Below are 21,706 nucleotides of genomic sequence, written 5' to 3'. Positions count from 1 at the left end.
ACTGACTGACTGACTGACTGACTGACTGACTGACTGACTGACTGACTGACTGACTGACTGACTGACTGACTGACTGACTGACTGACTGACTGACTGACTGACTGACTGACTGACTGACTGACTGACTGACTGACTGACTGACTGACTGACTGACTGACTGACTGACTGACTGACTGACTGACTGACTGACTGACTGACTGACTGACTGACTGACTGACTTGACTGACTGACTGACTGACTGACTGACTGACTGACTGACTGACTGACTGACTGAGACTGACTGACTGACTGACTGACTGACTGGACTGCTGACTGACTGACTGACTGACTGACTGACTGACTGACTGACTGACTGACTGACTGACTGACTGACTGACTGACTGACTGACTGACTGACTACTGACTGACTGAACTGACTGACTGACTTGACTGACTGACTGACTGACTGACTGACTGGACTGACTGACTGATGACTGACTGACTGACTGACTGACTGACTGACTGACTGACTGACTGACTGACTGACTGACTGACTGACTGACTGACTGACTGACTGACTGACTGACTGACTGACTGACTGACTGACTGACTGACTGACTGACTGACTGACTGACTGACTGACTGACTGACTGACTGACTGACTGACTGACTGACTGACTGACTGACTGACTGACTGACTGACTGACTGACTGACTGACTGACTGACTGACTGACTGACTGACTGACTGACTGACTGACTGACTGACTGACTGACTGACTGACTGACTGACTGACTGACTGACTGACTGACTGACTGACTGACTGACTGACTGACTGACTGACTGACTGACTGACTGACTGACTGACTGACTGACTGACTGACTGACTGACTGACTGACTGACTGACTGACTGACTGACTGACTGACTGACTGACTGACTGACTGACTGACTGACTGACTGACTGACTGACTGACTGACTGACTGACTGACTGACTGACTGACTGACTGACTGACTGACTGACTGACTGACTGACTGACTGACTGACTGACTGACTGACTGACTGACTGACTGACTGACTGACTGACTGACTGACTGACTGATAAAAAAAGGGAAGTTTGTCATAATGACCAAAGCCAAAAGCGACTGCTTGTCGAAGTAATTGGCCAACAAAACAAGATTTTTTTTATTGCCACGTGTCAAACAGTTTCAAACTGATCAATAAAATTAAATCATGGCCCACACAACTCAACAAATTAGGTTTTTGTCAAGCAGTTGGAACGCACTCGAAATTTTTATACTTCGTTAAATTGAAGGCGATCCATTCCGAGCCGTCCCTATTGTCAAATACCTACTTTATCTACCCCGTCATACGGATTATTTTTTCGGAGGCCCCCTCCACTCGTGCCAGTATCCAATGAAGTGCTCCCGCAGTGGCCACACATTCCGACTGCCGTAATACGCCCAGAACATCCCGAACAGCGCCCCTCCCAAGTGAGCTGCATGGTCAAACAACTTCCAGCCGAGCAGCACTCCGGCCAGATCGATTCCCATTATAACTTTGATGGCCTGAAAAAAATATTCAAAAGGCGTTATTCAAAGGTCATCAATTCAGATACCTAAGACAACTTACAGCCCCCGCCGAGAAGGTGAACATCGGCAGGAACACGATGCTCAGCTGGGTGTCCGGATACTGGCTGCAGACGTACGCCAAGATGCCCATGATCGCTCCGGAAGCTCCCAGCGATAGGCCCGGCTGGCGCATCACCGTTTTGAACACGTGGCTGGCGAACGAGGCGATCACTCCCGCACTCAGGTACAGCCCTAGGAATTGTTCCCGGCCCAGGGTGGCCACCGCACCGTGGCAGAAACTGTGTAGCACGTACATGTTGGCCGCTATGTGGAACAGCGAGTAGTGGCTGAAAGTCGACAGGAACATTGGCCAGCAGACGGCTTCTGTGAATCGTAAAAATAAGGAAAACAGAATGAGACTAAAGAGTAACCAAAATGAAACCAAACAGGAATCAAAAAAAGAAACAGAAACCAAACATGAACCAGGAGTCAACTCCTTCAAAGTTTTGGTTGAAGTTACCTTCAAGAATTTACCCTGGATTTTGTTCAAGGATAATCCCTGAAATTACTCCAAACATTATATCAGGAATTTGTTCAAGAAAACTTCCTAGCATTATTTTAAAAATTCACAAGAAAATCTTCCAGGAATTCATCTATTCAGGAAATGGTAGAATCCATTTGGAATCCATTTCCTCGAGAATCCAACCATTTTTATTTTCTCAAAAATTGCTTTATTAATTTCTTAGAATTTCCTCCTAAATTTTCGTTCAGGATTTCAATAAGACTTCAAGTAAAAATACATTCAGGAATTACAGGGATTCCTTGAAGGATGCAGGGTGTCTTGGAGGATTTTCCAGATAAATTTCTCAGATTAACATTTTAAACATAATCAATCGAAATCCTGGATAATTTCTTGCAGGATTTTTTGATTGAATACCTATTATATCATTGCTGGATTTTTAAAGTAACCACTGTAGAAATTAAAACTGAAAATAGGAGTGCTGAAGAATTGCCCAGATCAAATTCTTGGAAAAAGAAACCCCTTCACACTTACATTATTTTACGGATTCCTGTGAAATCTCAACAGCTGAACAGTTCGGTAAAATAAATTAAAAGAGTACGGTAAATTTTTACAGTATTCGGTGAAACATCACCGGAATCCGTTAAATTCCGACGAAGTTACGGTGTTTTATTTCACCGAACTGTTCAGCTGTTGAGATTACGGTGAAATTCACCGTAAGAGCTTAGTGTGTTCTGTTGAATTTATTGATAAATTCCTAGAGGATTTTATTGCAACAACCTCTTGAAGCAAGGCTAGTAGCAACACAAAAATGCCAAAAATAGATTATACATGAACCAAGAAAACAAAAATAATCCAAATGGGAATCGGCAGATTAAAGTTTTTATAAGAAATTTTCAAAATATCCGATCATTACTTTGGGTTTTGTGCAACGTAAGAACTATATCACAATCACACGACGCGACGCGAGACAGGACACAACACTTATGGTTCTTACAAACGTTGAAAGGACATATAAATTACTTTTTTCAACGACCGGTTTTGGGCTTGATGCTGCCCATCAAAGGTAATTTATATGTCCTTTTAACGTTTGTAAGAACCATAAGTGTTGTGTCCTGTCTCGCGTCGCGTCGTGTGATCCGATCATTCCTGTGAATATTTTTAGTGTTTGTGCTTCTTAACGAATTCCTCCATGAATTTAGTCCAATATACCTTGAGAAATTCAACCTGGAGTGATCATAAATAGGGATGGTACACAAATTATGTCACGCTAAATTTCGACTTTTTCGACCCCCCCCCCCCCCCTTTGTCACGTTTTTTGTATGATACCTTCTAAAATTTTGTAAGGCTTGTCACGCTTGGCTTGACCCCTACCCCCCCCTTGAAGCGTGACGTAATTTGTGCATGACCCCATATCAGAATTCTTTTAACAAATTCTGGAATGCAACTAGTAATTCTTCAATCGTTTTCGTCTAAGATTCCTGATTAGAACTTTTTCAAGAACTCGAGCAATGATTTACAGAGAACTGGTTTCTCAGGATTTTCCCCAGAATTGTCGAGTGGTCCGCAAAGCAAAGCCATGCTGAAGATGTCTGGGTTCGATTCCCGATCGGTCCAAGATATTTTCCTAATGGAAATTTTCTTGACTTTCCTGGGTATTGAGTATCAACGTACCTACCACACGATATACGAATGCAAACATGGGAACTTTGGCAAAAGGAGCTCTCAGTTAATTACTGTGGAAGTGCTCATTGCACACTAAGCTGAGAAGCAGCCTCTGGCCTAGTGAGAACATAATGCCAAGAAGAAGAAGAACATTTAGAAATTAATTAAATGGTTATTTTTTCAGAAATACCAGCAGAAAATTGACGAGAAATTTTCCAACACAGTTTTCTAAAAGTTTGTCTAGCATTTTTTTTTTTTTTTTTTTCAGGAAAGTCTCTAAGGAAACGTCAAGAACATTTTTTTAGAAATATTACACAGCGTAACAAAAAAAAATTTTTTTGCGTGTCCCAATGATTAAATTATGTGTCTCTAGTAGCTTCGGGGTCGCTGAATCAGATGCCATTCTCAGAAACGTCCCTGCACGTCACAATTTTTAGCTACAGGTCGACAAAGTTGTATAAAACACTGGTTTAATTTATGTTTACATGCTATTTAAAGTATTTTTTACCAAACTTTCTTTGTAATCCGATGCAGCAAGCATGCAAAATAAGACTTTAACTTTCATTTCAGATATAATTTGGTTGGAATTGCACGATAAAATTTAGATTAAATCGATTTTTCCAACAAACTTGCAGTCTCCATACAAAACTCTTCGATTCTCTTATGCGGCAAAATACAATACATTTCTAAAAAACACTAAAAAATAACTTTAGTACATCGTTAATATCATGAACTTTGCTGATAAGTATCGTTATAAACATAAAGTTTGAATTATGTGGCACATAAAGCAAATAGATCGCCTTACAAGCTGGCAAACTTGCATGCAAGTTGGCTGAAATAGTCAAATTTTGCATTTTTAACATCCAACATCTCAAAAACTAGACGTGCTGTAATATTTTTGAAAACGGCAATGGATTCAGCAACTCTTAATTAAGTTAATAGCGGGATTTTGATGCTGGACACAAAAACGTGTTCCGCAGTGTTATTGGAGAAATCCCTGATAATCTATGATGAAACTCCTGTTGAAATTTCTGATGAAATCTTGCGAGGATGACTAAAAAGAACTCTCCAACTTCTAAGGAAGTTTTGGAGGGATTTTTAAATTGAATTGCTAACAAGGGAAGGTCACGATGGTGTAACACGGGGTTTTCATCCGGACTATTTTTATTAGGTTCTACATGCCAAAATATGGAAAACCCCAAAGCTTTTCGAGTGATGGAGCAGGCCAGGAGGGGCTTTGAGAGGGGATTTTTTTACGAATATAATATTATTAACCCGTATAGGCCTGAGTGAAAGCAAAAATACTAAAACCCTTACCACTCAGCGAATACTTAACGGATTCAAATATGTTTTTGTCAGTATACTGGCCCACATATCTAGTTTCAAGAAGTGGCCAGAGAAACTCGGAAATATTCCTGTAGCCTGAGTTTTTGCGGTGGGTCACTGGGTCAAGTCGGGTAGGAAAAGGCGATTTTTTGGGACATGCCAAGTTATCTTTATTTAATTCCAATGGCAATAATTTTAATTTGCATAAATTAGTAAGATCTGATATTCAACATTATAAATGGATAGTTTTGCTCCGTTCAGAGCGTACTAGATGCGGCCACTCGGACTTAACGCCCTGAAGAACCGGCTGTAGATTTGTTAGGTACTAAACCGTTTCAAATCTCTTATACTTTATCGAACATAATAGTTCACTAAAATGCGTTCCCATAAGCTTGACGCTGATGTTAAGATACAAATTGTGCTCTATATCATAAATTTGATGCATCCCGGGGACCCGAAAATGGTCATTTGTAGGATCGATCAAATGCAGTTGATATAATTGTTCAATTTAATCGATTATCATAAGGTTTACAATGATGCGTTTTTCTTGAAATTCCTTGATATAGTGGTCACATTATAGCCGATTCTGGAAAATATCTGTGACTTCAAATTTGCCTACATTAAGGGGCAAAGTAGCACAGAACCCTTGTCACCCGACCTGACCCAGTGATCCACCGCAATAACTCCGGCCACAGGAACATTCCGGAGATACTTCGACCACTTTTGGAAACTAGATATGTGTACGAGTATACTGACAAAAAATAATTGAAATCCATTACGTATTCGCTGAGCGGTGAAAGTTTAAGTATTTTTTCTTTCACTCAGGCCAATACGGGTTAAAGTCATTGAAAACATTGACAAATTTTCCAGTGTTCATTGTGATGGCAACGAACATAATTGGTATCATTTATGTTCAAAATGTATATTTATTATGTCAAAGGCGAATGGGTTCTTCTTGGCATATTTTCCACTTAAATCCAATATATTTAGTTTTAGTTTTCTGTGTATAATATAATATAATAAAATGAATAATATAATTTATAATAAATTGAAAAATATTTCAAAATAAGAGACATTTGTATAATTATAATGCAATTCGTTTATTTTGGAACGATAAAACTAACAAAATTTTACCAGTTTCCTCACTTTTGCAAAACCCTTTTTATATGTAAACTGCAATTATTTGTTTGCAGCGTAATTCTGATCCATATCTCTATACAACGGTTTTGTATTTTCCCAAGTAGAATAAAATAGACTCGTTAAAATTTTGTAGTTTGCTTCTATTGTCTTCCCTTGCCTACATTACACTTAACATAAATTTCATTTCATATAAGGTACAGTGGGGTAAGTGGATCATTTGTCAATATAAAGCCTAAATACTTGGATATGTTGAATGTTTTCGCACCATTGCTTCGTTTTAGGTTATATTCTTACGCCCACACTGATACTATTGCAAAACTGATACTACACGTACACTAACACAAGCAAATTTGTTAGCTGCAAAAAGTAATTAATTTGAAAATTGTTTTCTATCAATCAAAAATCCATTGTACTTCTGTCTAAAATCAAATTCTATTATTTTTTTCGACACATGATGAGCATTTCAGTTCTAATTGAATAAATCACAATGAAAAATATGTCATTTTTATGAATAAATACAAATATATTTTACATGGTACACTTACACCTACTTTTTAGTGGGGTGGGGTAAGTGGATCAAGAATAATTATCATTTATTGGCAGACTGCTTAGGAGAATTTTAATAAGCTTTAATACCCGCAAATGTTGTTTTCCTTTATTTTGTTCCATTCCCAGCTTGAATTTGTTAAATTGACCATAGCAAATTTGAATTTATCCACCTAAAAGTTTTTTTAACCTTTCTGGTATAAAACATATATAAAAAGAATAATAATTTCAAAATTCACACGAAACTTTTCGTGGTTTATCTAAGCTGAGTTGTAAAAGAGCAAAATATACTAATTTTCCAATCGAAAGCATAGTCTCGTACATGATTTGACCATATAAATTGTTCTAGACAGATGATACACATATATTCATAAATAAAACAGAAGGATTTCAGTTTGTTATTCAAAAGTAAATGTAACTTATATTTTTAAACCAAGAGTGCTTTTCGAAAATATCGTTAGGAATATTCCTACAATACTTCTGTATAACTTATGCGTATAAATGGATGAATTTTCTCCAAATTTTTCTAGTTACAATGTTTTTTTTTGTTCTAATTAGTATGAACTAATATATACATACTTTTTATTATATTTTGATTATATAAAGATACTTTTTAATTTTAAAGTAATAAAATGTAACATTACTAGCACTAATAACAAGTGATAACAAGTGCGAGGGTAATATCATTCTTAATAAACATAATCATACTACATTTGTTTCGAGAACAGATTTTTTTTTAATGGTGATCCACTTACCCCACCATGGTGCGGCAAGTGGATCATTTGGCGCAAATTTTTAAGTCTCTCATTCTCAATACATAACAATCAGAAAAATCAAAATAAATGACGATTTGAAGTATAATAGTCCCTTATTTGTTATCCACAGAAAAAAGTTTGAGTTAAACTATTCACGTTAGCTATACATAACAATGAAGTTAACTATTGATTTTTCTGTATCCACTTACCTCACGGTACCTTAATGAAGTTTGAACAACGAAATCATTCATTGCTTTTAAGAGGTAAAATTTTTTAGAAGTTTTTACTAAATTTCTTCATGATTTCTATCAAAATTTACTCCAAACATTGCTCCTAAGATTCGTTCTGATATTCCTCCAGAAAATTTCCAGGGCAGTCTTCCCTCCCCTAGGACGTGTAATCTTGCCGCGATGCGTGGGCTTACCCCATTAGCACTTATATGGGAACCAAAGACATGTCCAGTCGTGGTGGTATCACATCAGGAAATATTTGTTTATTGCCGCGTCATCAACCTTCTGGCATAGATGCATCAATCTTACGGATGTGATCCAACGGTTATCCTGTTACCAGGCATCGGGGTAATGGGAGCCGTAGCCACTCATTGATGCAGATAGGTTAGATTTTGTTTGGATGGTTATAATATTGACTAATGAGGAGAATGACTAAGGATCCATCGAGTAGAATGTGACACAAATGTTAATTTGTTATGCTTCTCTCATTAGAATCATAATAAAAAACCACAATTATTATGTTGGTATCATAAAACTACAACAACTTCATTCTCGCAAAATTATAATAAATAGATAGGGCTTAGGCGCGATGAAGCTTTATTTTGTCACCGAAAAGTGGATCCGGACAATTAAAAATGACTTTCTATTTCTTTATTATTTCTAGTATAGTTTTTAACACATAGAGGTGTATTTGCGACGATTCTAAATGAAAACAGACGAGACCAGATTTGAATATGAATAGATGTATAAAACAAACTGATCAAAATTATTGACCAACATGACAAAAGTAGTAAACTTAAAATATTCAACTTGTCCAAGTACTAATAAACATGTTAAAAAGGACATTTAGCAATACTGACCAACGGGACTGAGGAAAAACTAGATCAACAGTCAACACATGAAGTTTCCGATGTCGTTGACTATAATCAGCAATGTAGTCAAATGTAATTCAATGACGACTCACTAAATCCTGTTTATTCCTAATACTAATAGCTTTCTTTCTTTCTTTCTTTTCATGTATAACAACTAACAACAACACCATCACGAGGGAGCAAGTGGTCGGTCGTATGTATCAAACGTCGTGTTAGGGGCCGAAGCACATAGATCAGCACGGACACGGATCGAATCAAACTGAGGCAAAAACGATCCATATGCGTTGGTGGGTATACTAAAAAAGGGGTAAGTGACATTTTTAATTTTGAGCGAACGCATATTATATATCATTTCAGCCCCCCTATATATTCATAATACCATACCAATAACTTTGTGTATCCAAACTGTAAACTAACTTGAGACATTATTCAATTGAATTCTCATTTTGAGAAGACCTCAGAAAAATAACAATAAGACGAACATAAAGCACATCGATGACCAAACCAAACACATTTACAGTACATTTAGATTTGATCTTCTCCTCATATTAATTATCTACAACTTGGATTCGGTACTACAAGATGGCAACAAAGACAGTCATCTCTCCTAGCAAAGTATTGTATTGATTAGCATTCCAGTACGACCTTCGGACGATAAAGACTATTTAAAACCGAACACTTTCATATTTTGAAATTTTTTCATATAGTATAACACATCACATTTCAGACTAGTAGCATCAGAGTGTCTAGTCGTTTACTGAAATGAAATTCCCTGATATTTCCAGGTTTTTTCCAGATCTTAGCGAAAAATTCCAGGCTCAAGAAAAACTCTTAAATACTGATGATTATCGAATTATAAATTTTAAATGAATTTGAACTCATTTCTAACAGTAGGTCTTAAATGACTTCAAAACACTTTAACAAAAAACAAATATTTCATTTGTTTTTTAGTCATTATTTTCCAAGGAATTCCCTATACAATTTCATTTTAGAAACCTCAAGAATACAATATGGATTTTTCGAAGGAGAACCATAAAAAACACCTCAGAGATTTCATTAGGAATTCCTCCAAAGATTCTCCTATCGCTTCCTTTTGGGCACTCTCAAAAATACCCGTTTGGAACATCTAAAAACAGTATCTTCTCCAGAAAGCACCGCTGGGTCTTTCTCAGAATCTCCTACAAAATTGTTTTTCAGAATATTCAAGTTGAAATTTCTCTGTGGATACTTTCTGAATGTACCCTAGATTCCTTCTAAGATTTCCTAAGAAATTACTCCAGTAATTCTTTGAGATATTTCCCAAGTAAGTCTTCGAATATTTTTTTCAGGCATTTTTAAAAGAATATCTCTAAAGAAATTTCATGAAAATTTTTCAGATATTATTAAATAAATCTTTGATAAGACCCTGGACTTTTTTTAGAAGACTTGAGGACACTTGAGGAAGTTTTAGAAGATTTCCTAGATCAATTGTTAAGATATTGAAAACAAAAATCAATCGAATAGCTTATTCCGTAGGATTTTCAGAATTCTAATTCCTTGAATAACATCGGAAGGAATTCTCAAAGAAGTTTGTATGAGAATGATCGGAGTAATTACTGGAAAATTTGCAGTGGTGTTAGCTGGTGTGGAACCTTGAATAAGCTTTAGAAGATTCCAAGGGTATTTTATTCGAGAAATTCATTGGAAAACGTTTGGATGAAATGCTGAAGAAACTCCTAGAAGCATTATGATGAATCGACGATCGAGTTTATTGAGAAATCCTTCTTTCCTAATAGATTTCCTCGAATGACCTCGAGAAATTGTTGGAACGATTCCAAGAAGTAATCATGGATGAACTCTAAAGGAATTTACATGAAAAAGCGTAGGATTTCTTGTGGGGTTCCTTGGGAAAATATCTAAGCGAATTTCTTCAAAACAATTTCTTCCTTGAAGAAATTTCTGTATATGAATCTTTGGAAAATTCTTTGGAGCAATAACTAGAGGAATCGATTGAAGAATTAGTGTATAGTTTGGTATAGTTTTCGAAAAAATAAATCAAGAAAATAATTAAGAAATTACGGGAGCACAATCTGGAGAAATTCCTCTAAGCATCCTTTGAAAATTCACTGGATGATTTTTTGGGATAATTGGTAGAGAGAACTCTAAAAAAAAATCTAGAGAACATTTTTGAAAGTACTCCAGATCAAATTTCTTGGAATTACTGGGATATTTCTTGAAGCTTTTCCTCGAGGGATCTGAGAACAAAATCTAGATGAGCCTGTTGAATAGTCGCATTAAGGAGTGTATTGAAAAGTAGTCGCAAACATTCAAAAGGGGCGATCCATTAATTACGTAAGACAATTTTCGGGGTTTTTCAACCCCCCCCCCCCCCTCCCCCCATGGTAAGATTTTTTGTATGAAAATTAAAAATAAATTATATGGCAGTAAGAAATCTCAAACCCCCCCTCCCCCCATAAACCCTTACAAAATTAATGGACAGCCCCAAACGGTATATCTCAGAGCATAGTTCATCTTTTTAAAAGCTTTTTTCACGCAAATCTTCATCATGTCATCAAATATTGAAGCAGCTTAAAAAACATTGAATAATATGCAGTTTTAGTATAAATACAACAAGGTTTCTAAAGCATGGAAAATAAAATCTTGCACAAAATTACATTTTTGAAGTGTCTTCTGGAGATTCGATGATTTGTATTGAACAAAATGTATATCAAACAAAATAGGATGAAAAGCTTATTTTATCGGAAAATATGTTTACTTCACACATCACGTAAAAAGAAATTCAAAAAAAAATAAATTATTGCTCTTAAACAGCTCAATTATTGGAACAAGTTCGGTTTTAGAAAGTCACTTTTGTTTAATCAACCTTTGAAGCTTTGTCATATACAGCGGTAATTATATAGAGTAACATTTTTTGCTTACGTTACTTCATAAATATGCATAGAAACTTTTCCAATCAAAAAACATTTTTTTATTCATTACAATCGTTCGATATTAACATTAACGTGTAGAAAGAAAAAATAAAAAAACGAGGTCCTTAAAAATCGCCTTTTTTCGATGTTTGTATTTGCTCTCTAATGCTTGTTAATGTCATGAGAGTTGTGGCACATAATATATTAGCATGAACAAAAACATTTTTTCTTTAAATTTAACACATTTATTAACATATCAATTTTTTCAGAGGTGTGCAAGATTTTCATAGACATTTGTTGGAGATTTGCAAAATTATCATGTAAAATGCCACTTTATTGATACAATATCACCGCATCATCATTTTTAATTACATTGTAAACAATTTCTGATCGAAAAATTATTTGTAGGTTCAACCCATTATTTTTGAGAATGTTTTGAAAGTTTGCGACTACTTTTCGATACACTCCTTATAGTCTCTGAATGTTACTGTGTATAATTTTGCATCAGGATTAACTGCAAGCAATATAATGAATACAGTGACTTTAGAGACCATTTTGTTCAAAACAGAGACTTTAGAGATCTTCCTTCAAATATAGAAACTTTTTCAAGACTTGCATTGAAATAGACACCAAATATCTTAAAAGAGAGGTTTACCAACTCTGTATTTCATTAGAATTTCTACGAACAACAGGAATGCTTTAAATATATTCTGAGATCGGGCTGAGATCTGACGAAAAAGGTCTATTCAGAAGTTTCATTAAAAAGTATTTATTTTACTAGTGTGTACGTGAATTAATCATTACAATTACACTGCGGAAAATTTTCTTTGTTTCAAGCATCAAAATACTGCTATTTACTTAAATTAGAGTTACTGAAACCATGGCCGTTTTCAAAAATATTTTCTAGTTTTTAAGATATTAGGTGTTAAAATGCATTGTTTAACGACTACAGTCAACTTACATGCAAGAACCGGCTTATAAGAAGATTTATTTGCTTAGTTTACTACAGAATTCAAATTAATGTGTAAGAGAATACTATTCTAAGAATTTCATAATACTTTCAAAGCTCAAAAGTTATTTGTTGATATATTAGAAAAGTATGGTATCTTGCCATATAAAAAAGGAACGAATAATTTTTGGCGGTATGTTAAAAAAAATCGATTTACCTATTCAACATTTATTCGTGCATTCAAAATTGAATCATACATAATCCTATTCTGATGATTATTGATGGGTTACATCACTATTTACCAATCATAGTTAAACTTTCAACATTGAAAAACAGCATTTCATACTACTATGAGGATCCGTAGCTCAACATTGTAATGTGCTGAAACATTTTCGAAATCAGCTTCAAATTCACCAACCCCTAATTTACTAGTCACATGATTTGATCTTTGAGACACGCAACAAAGATAACATTTGTTAGGCTGTATAATATTACTGCTACCATTGAAATCTTTAATCATGCAGATTCATAACCTGCAACAAACAGAAATTTTTCCGGAACTACGAATAATCGATGATTTTAGTACTGTATGACATATATATGGTGAATTATTTGAAAGCATTTCACGGAAAACGCTCAAGTTTATTAATGAACTGAATCGTTCAAGTAGCATTTTGAAGCGGTGCAGCCGAGATTTTTTATATTAAATAAAGTGTGCAAAAATAATTTCGAAATAGTTAATAGTGAACATATTCAGCCATGAATTACTGTTTCTAAATTATTTCCCTGAGTGTGGCCAAAATTCCCTGAGAATTCCAGGTTTTTTCCAGGTTGAATAAAATTCCCTGAGAATTCCAGGTTTTCCAGGTTTTTCCAGGTAGTAGACACCCTGAGCATAAACGACTAAATTACTAGAGAATACATGTCGTACAATGACGAGGCACTTCAGATAGTTCTTGTTCGCGTATAGATGGAAGTACATTTCATGTTTTTCACTTCAATAACCTTCATTCCATTCGGGAAAAAAGGATCTCCCTATCGCTATCGACCGCATTCTGTATAATTAACATTTTCTGTCTATCATTGTCAAAGGATGCTTGGAGATGACATCTGTGCTACAATTTGTCAACATAGACTACTACAACATAGCGCTGTATGTTATTTCCAAGAAATGCATTAATTAATAACATATATTTTCATGTCGCTTGCGTAAACAAGAATCTGATTGCTCAGAACTAAAGGATGACTATACAAACATGACTACGGGAGGGAAACTGAAGCAAAATCAATTTAATAAAACTACTTCTGCACAATATTCAAACAAAATAGTGTTAAAGCGGGCAACATAGCCTATTCCGTCTAAATATTGGCAAAAGTAGAGGTAAAAATTTGCACTACGGGGTCCAGCACAGACAACGAAACTGTCATGCAGCTCCAGCTGAGTACACCATAAAACAAAAGAAAATTTCCAGGGCAGTCTTCAATTATTATTCGCAACGTTGTCTCCAGGAAGATATCAAGGATTTTTTTTTTGTAATTTAAAAGATGTCCCAAAAGGAAATCTCTAAGTTACTTATGATGAAACTTGATTAGGTTCTTTTTATGGGATCTTGAAGCATTTTTTAGACGAATTACTAAGATAATTGTATTGGGAAGGGTTTAATGTATTTCCTTGATTATTCCTTTGGAGCAATTCCTGATAGTAAATGTAGATGGATTGTTGTAGCACTTCATAAGAAAATACCTGGAAGGATAACTGGAAAACCTGGTGTGGGAATTCTTGTAGATCTTCTTGGAAAAATCCCTAAAAATGAGTTTCTTCAAAAACACTGAAATAAACCACTTTGTATATAAATATATTTTTTTTTTTTAGGAACTCTTGTAGGGATCTTTAAAAGATTTCATTAATAACTGGGGAAACTGGTGGTAGAATTAGTCAAATAATATATGGAGAAAATCTTGGAATAATTTCTGTAAAATTACTGGAGATAGAAGCGTTGGAGTGCTTCAGGATTTCCTGGAGCAAATTATGAAACAAATCCTCTAAGCATCAAACATAAACACGAATTTCAGGGAGACGTTTTGGAAGAGCTCTTAAATGTATGACAGAATCAGTAGCCGAATTCCTGATGGTTTTCCTCGATGAATCTGAGAAAATATTCCTGAACCGGCGAAATAGTCGCAAAATAGTCTTTAACGGTTTCTCTGGCACCTCTTAAATTGTGCAGCCTCTGCACAGTGGTCCAGGAATCAGTTTTACGCGGAAAGATGCATTTTGAGCTTTAGAATGAAACATTAGACAAAAACGGTCTTCTACAAAGTTGTTTGTATTAGTTAAGCCCTTCGTTTGGTGTTATTGAAAATTAGGGTGGACCACTAACTTTTTTATTTGTAGAAATTATATTATACATGCTTCAGCAAAGTTGTAGACCATTCAATTTCAAGCAACTTTGCCAAAAAAAGTTTTTTTGTATCTCTTAAATTGACCGATTTAGAGTTTTTTTCCTACGGTGACATAGGGTGGTCCGAACAAAACTGGTTTTCTGGCTCTAGAGTTTTCAATTCAAATTTCTCATCAAAGTAGTCTATGAAACACTTTTAGAGCTTTGGAAAATGCGTAATTTGGAGTGAAGAAACTCGCTATCTCCTTCCGTTTATGAGTTATTGTTGTTTTTCTCTCAAAAACATGCCTACTTTGATTGTGAATATCTCTGATTGTGGCAAACATAAAAAATATCTTTTGACGGCGTTCAAAAGACAAAATAAAATTGAATATTATATCAAAAAATTACAGATGTGTTGTTTTTGTAACTTTAATAAAACGCATTCCCGCAATACTCACTTGCCGCCGGATTGGACGCGAAAAGCCTCAACATCATCGGCTGCAACTGCGGAATCCTCCACAATCCAAAGACCACCACGTTCAGCGCACAAATTGGCGCGAATATCCGCTCTCCCGGGCTCAGCTTACTCCACCACCCGTTAACATCCTTCCGCCACTGTTCCACTTCCCGCCGTTTGTCCTTCATGCGCTCCCGGAACCAATTTAGATTCAACTTAGCCCTCAGGGCATCCATTGCCCGTGATCGAACCGTTTCGTACTCCCATATCGTAACGCCGACAAAGCTCCCCGCACTAAACGCCACCGTAAAGACAAACGACTTCCACAGCCGGGACGGGTCAATGTAACCTCCGGATTCGATGGCAGCGCCCTGAAGTCCCGTCGGAACAATGGTCTGCTTCGGGGCAAAGGATTCTCCCCGGGTGTTGTTGCGCATTTGGCGGCTGTATCGGAGCAGGCTGGACCGGTGAGCGAACTGGGACGGGTTCAGCAACGGCCGCTGGCAGAAGTTTACCGGAGTCGATCTGGAAGGAAACCCGGAACATCGTCCAAAAGTGCAACTCGTTGAATGTGATGCTGGTTACTCACCGCACAAACGCTGGGATTTCCCGGCAATGGATAAGCAATCGAAGTGCCATCGTTTCGGTTTATGTTTGTTCTGAACTTTTGAAAAGAATTTATGATTTATTCTCGCATTTCTACACTATTTTACGAAGAAAAACTTGGATATAAAATTATAAAACGGTATTACACAAGTAAACCCGATGTTTACGTCTGCCGTCTTTCAGTGCACTGTCTTCTTCCTTCCACGAGAGTCGGCTTTTTTGCTTTCGTGTGCGAAGCGGAACTGTCAGAGTTCGGGAAAAGGAGAAATAACGAACGAGGGGTAGGATTCGAAAATGGGGTTCAAAATTGATTTGTGGATCAATTAACCCTTCAGTCGTCGCGCGGTTTGCCACCGTCAGAACCACCACGCTGTTGCTGTGTACGATAAGCGAGGTTTTTTCACCACTGTTGTACAAAATACAACAGCGCGACGACTGAAGTGTTAAGGGTCTGTGTCAATCGCCCATTGCACGGTGACATCATCAGAAAATCGCTCTCTTTCCCTCCTTCGGGAAAAAAGGGAAGTTGACAGGCACCATTGTTTTGAGGTGAAGATGAAACAAAGCCAAACTTCAAATTTTCAAGAACACAAATCTGGAGAATCAAACATCCTATTAAGCCAAAAATCAATCAAGTTTTCAGCTCGAACAGGTATTCGGTTCTCCAGATATGTGCTCTGTTTTGAATTTGAAGTTTGGCTTCGATTCATCTTCACCTTAAAGTTTTGTTGATGAGAGAAAGAGAGCAGGCTTTGGAAAATTTAACGATCATTGACACACGAGCCATAATTTCATCCCAATTATCCGCCTGCATATTCATACAACACGCATGACATTTAACGTTCGTGGAAGATAACGAGCCATGAACGAAAACAAGACAGACACACACCACCCACTGTTTGGCACCGATCACTGTATGTCATCACTTGTAACACCCACTTGACCCACTCTCATTCTGATTAAGGCTGTGAACCGTTTCACCCATTCGTTTAACTTTTAGTTAAAATTTGACAGCTCGATAGTTATTTCCCCTCCGGTTAGAAATAACCCTGCTCTGGAGCATGGTTAAACTTGACAGTGCGAAAGTTATTTCCTGCTCCCGTGAATTTGAGAATAACTAACCATCTGTCAACTTTATTCTGAAATAACTACTCGACTGTCAAAGCTCAAATGGGTCGACCGCGAAATTCAATTTAACCATATGAGGGGAAAATAACTATCGAAATGTCAAATTTTAACTAATAGTTAAACGAACTGGTGAAACGGTTCATAGCCTAAGAAACAGAGGCGAACTTTTTTTTTTATTTTCTGTGCTCAGGCTAACTGTTCAAAACAATATATTGTACTGTAATTGTATTGTCATTTTACAATATACTGTATTGTATTTCCAATATATTGAATAGTACTGTTACAATACGTTATATTGTTTTTGTATTGCATTTTTTATCCGGGCTGCCTGATGGTTCTTTTTTTGGTCGGATTTGGAACAAGATTTAATCTGTTCCAAATTCGATTCGAGCTTGGTAGTCTAGGAACCCGCATAGAAAAGTACATTTTGCAATACATTCGCAACACTGTATTGCTTATTACTGGTAAGGTTAATGTATCACAAACGGTGAATTTTATGTTGAACAATACGAAACCCCAAGTTTTAGATTATAAAGCACAGTTTAAGTAATCCATGTCATACAGTGACAATATGTTAGAGTGTCGTGATACAGGTAAATTGTATAGAGATGGAGGTTTCTAAGATATGGTAAGGGTTTATTCACAAATTTCATAACGCCAAAAATGGCCATTTTATATACCCACCCACCCCCTCATAACGCATTTTGTAGGAATATTTTCCGAATTTTGTATGATCTTGAAAACCAAGAATTTCTCAGGGGATTTCCTGGAATTTCTTAGAATATTTGCACAAGGAGTATATCCGGAGATTTACAGAAATTTCTCAGAAGATTATAACCTGGCTTCTGGCTTGATTGTTGCGGTGAGTATCCATTGCTCTCGTGGATTGAGCCTCTGATGGTGCTCATAGCCCGCCAATCAAAACAGAAGTTTCGGGTCATGTATATCATGTCAAATCACCACACAACAACACTAACAACATAACAAATTCAACGGATCAATCGTTGTCAAGAGTCGATGGATGCTCCGCTGGGCGCAAGCTGCTAAAGTTAAAACTAATCAATAGTCATATATTCCACCCGACATCACCCAATCATTCTCACACCAATAACCAGCCAAAGCAAACTATCCTTGCCATAAAATCAAAGTACCGGTATTGGGAACCCTAACACGATGGCGCTCATTCTCTGATAAGAGATTGATACGCATCTCACGATATCACGAAGGCCGATCTGAGTTGAGTACCACTGCACTGCAAATATAATCCATCCACACTGAGGAGAAGCCATCAGTTGTCGGTTTAAAGTCAATCAGACCGTAGATTCGATAGTGTTATCCAGTGAGCTAACCTTCCAATAGTTGTGGTGCGTAGTATAATCTGACCGATGTGAGTAGAATACGGCATTGTGTTGTGCGTCAGATAATTAATCTAATTGTGTCCATAGAACGCAGTTTAGTGATAGCAAAATGAAGTTCCTGATGAGTCAGCGTGTGTGAAGATAATTCTTTGGGATCGGTAAGAATATGGCAAAGACGGATATCTAGCATGACCGAAAACTGCATCTATTGCTTGACTAATGTGTGCTATGGTGCCTACTATAGGCCTTTCTTCTTTCGAACCAGCAAACCCATGGTGGTGCATTGTGCCACAGTGGGATGATGTCGTGGTGTGAGCATGTCAATGGCGTGCAAAGCAGCGGGGTTGCCGGCATGGCGCCGGTGGTCTATATTACCCATAACTGTCCGGACAGATTAGAGCCTGCAGACGCCGAGGGATACACGCCCACACTTCAGTTTACTCCAACAGAACCCTAGGATAAGCGTAAAATTAGGCTAAGTCAACAATTAAACGTAAGTACACAAACCGTTTTGATCATTCCTTTTTTTGTGAAACTTGAACTTCTTTCTTGGCTTGGGGTGGCTCGATTTAGTTAGCGTTGGTTCCGCTTTATCGAACCTGGTGCTTTCTGCGGGTCAAGTACGTGGGTCGGGGGACCAGTGCTCGCAGAAGCCATTCTATATCATTACATTTTGTCTCCGAGTCTCATGCGCCCTCTGCGGAGTGGTGACAAGATTTCCAAGAGCAATTCCTACGGGGATTTCGAGTTCGTACAGGAATTCTCCCTGGGATTTTTTCAATAAACTCATCTAGAAATTTCTTCCAGGAATTTCTCTGAAAATTGCACCAGAGATTTCTGCGGGAATTTTCTCCAGGATTAAAAGGAGATTTCCTCAAGGAATTGATCCGAGAATTTCCTCCGGAAACTGCTAGAGTTCCTCTAGGGATATCTTCCAAGAACTATTTTTTCCAAGAATTCCTTGAAGTATTTTAATGATTCTTGTGGAGATATTCCTCATTTTATCAAGAAATTATTCCGGGGCTTTCCTCCAGGAATTCCTCCACAAATTGCAGATAACATAAAAAAATTCTTCCTCGGATATGCTCCCTTTGAGAATTTTTCCCAAGAATTCCTGAGGGGATTTCGTCATCAAGAGATTTCTTCCGAAGATTTCTTTGGGGAATTGCAACAAGAATTTATCCGCAGATTTACCTCTGAAATTTCTCTGGGAATTTCCTCCAGGTATTCCTCCGGGAATTTCAAGGATTCCTTCGGAGATATCCCTTAAGAACTCCTCCGGGGATTTCGTCCAGAAACTATTCGGGGGCTTTCTTTCAGAAATTGCTCCAGAAATTTCCTCAAGAAATTGCTCCGGTGATTTCCTCCAGAAATTCTTCCGGGGATTCCGTCGAGAAATTCCTCCAAAAACTCCTCTGGCGATTAGCTCCAGAGGTTTTTTTTTCAAATATTCTTTCGGCGATGTCCGCGAAGAACTCCTCTGGGGATTATCTCCAGTAATTCCTCCAGGGATTTCCTCTTGGAATCCCTTCGGAGTTCTTCCAGGAATTCCTCTCGTCTAAAAATTGATTTGGAGTTCCTCTGGCGATTCCTTTAGATTTCATCCAGCAATTTCTCGCAAGTTCCTCCGGAAGTCCACCGGGAATTGGGTCCTAAAATTTTTAATGAAATCTTGTTTTTATTCAATAACACGAAAGAGCATTTTACTGCAACTACTTTAGCAACATTTCCCGCTCAAATAACGGCTATATCATGTTTAAACTTTAATTTAAAAATTGGGTCCATAAATGAACCACAGACAAACAGACGTCACACTCTCATCATTGTCCATCGACCACTTTTTTAACGGTTGATTCAAAAATATGGTAGGTGGCCAATCCGCCACCCACAGCGCTCGCATCGTTTTTGTTCGCGTTTGACGTTTACACACTAACGCCATCTGTTGGCCCGTCGGCCAAACACACCGATTTTAGCATTGGGCGTACATGTCCTCGTGACTATGATTTTGATCGCGATTTGTTCTAAGTGTTACGTCTGTTTGTCTGTGAATGAACCTTGACACTTAAGATCATGTTTGACGTTCGCTTAATCGACAAAAACACCACAGGGGTTTTAGTTTTACCACTGGGGTTGTTCCTATCTGACATTTCGGAAGGGACACGGAAAACAAAATACACCCAAAATTTGAGTTTAAGCCAAGGAGTGTGACAAAATCTAAAAATATGTTTTTTGGACTCAAACCAACGGAAAACATTAGAAAATTGAGTAAACATGTGTTATTGGCCTAAACTTAAGCGTTTGGCACTAAAATTGGGACAGGGCTTTAGGACCCTTTTGCTCCAAAGATCTTCCACAAATTCTTCCGAAGTTCTTACCGCATTTCCTTGATAGTTCTTTTAGAGCTCCACCGAGAATTTCTTCGGATTGTCTCCATAGTTTTTCCGGAGACGCTCATTCCATTACCTTGGAGTTCCTACAGGAACGCCTCCTGAGCTCCACCAATAATCGCTCCGGAGTTTCCGCACCGAATCATCCGAAGTTCCTCTAGGATTTTTTTTTAGGAATTCCGGAGTTTCTCTACAAAATTATTCCGCAGATCCATAAAAAAATCCTTCGGAGTCCTTTCAAGAATTCCTTTGGGTCCGTTCATAAATTTCATAACGCTGATGAGGGTGGGTGGGTGTCATTAAGATGTTACGGCTCATACAAAATTTGCATATGGGGATACTTTTCCTGATCAATATGAACTAGAACGATTGAGTTTTATTACCTTGAGAATTCGAGCTACAATGTAAACATAGCAGCCTTTACTCAAGCTAAGTATGCTGTTCCGCTCAAGAAAAGTAAACATTTTTGCGCAAGAAATAATTAAGAAATTTCCTACAGTAAGCTCCATTTGAATTGACATTTCTTTTCAACTGCGTACTGCGATCAAAGAAAAATGCTTTTCTTGAGCATTTCTTGCAAGAAATTTCCCATGCATAGGCGACTACTTCACGCATAGAAAACTACCATTCTTTAAACGAAACAAACTGTTTCACGAACATAATGCTAACGGTTACCTGTTTCAGTTATGGTTCACATGTGTTCTTCGTGTAATGGTAAAATCACAATCAAACATCATGCATTACTGTCACATCCTCAATTATAGTTTACAAATGATCTGATATGGTATCCAACCAGTTTGAAATATTTCCACTATATCACAACCTTTTTGGTACCTTACCAACTGTGGTTTATGGCTGGATAGCAGCAGCTCATGTTTGTCATCACATTGTTTTCATCCGCTCGTTTCATCGATCTCCTCCAAA

The 21,706-nt window shown here is 37.3% G+C and overlaps 1 protein-coding gene across 1 annotated transcript; it reads right to left on the bottom strand.

Annotated features, from left to right (window-relative positions):
• Nucleotides 1-1,137: 1,137 nt before the first annotated feature.
• On the bottom strand, nt 1,138-16,116 carry LOC5578564 (presenilins-associated rhomboid-like protein, mitochondrial). Its single transcript, XM_001663903.2, has 4 exons — nt 15,893-16,116; nt 15,305-15,828; nt 1,612-1,934; nt 1,138-1,547 (listed from the first exon to the last, which is right to left on the bottom strand). The coding sequence occupies exons 1-4, from the start codon at nt 15,940-15,942 to the stop codon at nt 1,356-1,358; spliced, it is 1,089 nt and encodes a 362-aa protein (XP_001663953.1). The 5' UTR covers nt 15,943-16,116; the 3' UTR covers nt 1,138-1,355.
• Between the last annotated feature and the right edge of the window lie 5,590 nt (nt 16,117-21,706).

The sequence above is a fragment of the Aedes aegypti genome, chromosome 3, assembly GCF_002204515.2.
Source record: "Aedes aegypti strain LVP_AGWG chromosome 3, AaegL5.0 Primary Assembly, whole genome shotgun sequence".
NCBI classification, from domain to species: domain Eukaryota; kingdom Metazoa; phylum Arthropoda; class Insecta; order Diptera; family Culicidae; genus Aedes; species Aedes aegypti.
Note: the sequence above shows the minus strand (reverse complement) of the source record. Positions and strands in the feature narration are given on the sequence as shown.

Bases quoted from the DNA above. Each gene is read 5' to 3' on its own strand.
- LOC5578564 (XM_001663903.2), bottom strand. From the start codon at position 15,942: ATGGCACTTCGATTGCTTATCCATTGCCGGGAAATCCCAGCGTTTGTG. The intron at 15,829-15,892 runs GTGAGTAACCAG...GTTTCCTTCCAG, and splicing joins GAAATCCCAGCGTTTGTGCG to ATCGACTCCGGTAAACTTCT. The intron at 1,548-1,611 runs GTAAGTTGTCTT...TATTTTTTTCAG, and splicing joins TCACCTTCTCGGCGGGGGCT to GCCATCAAAGTTATAATGGG.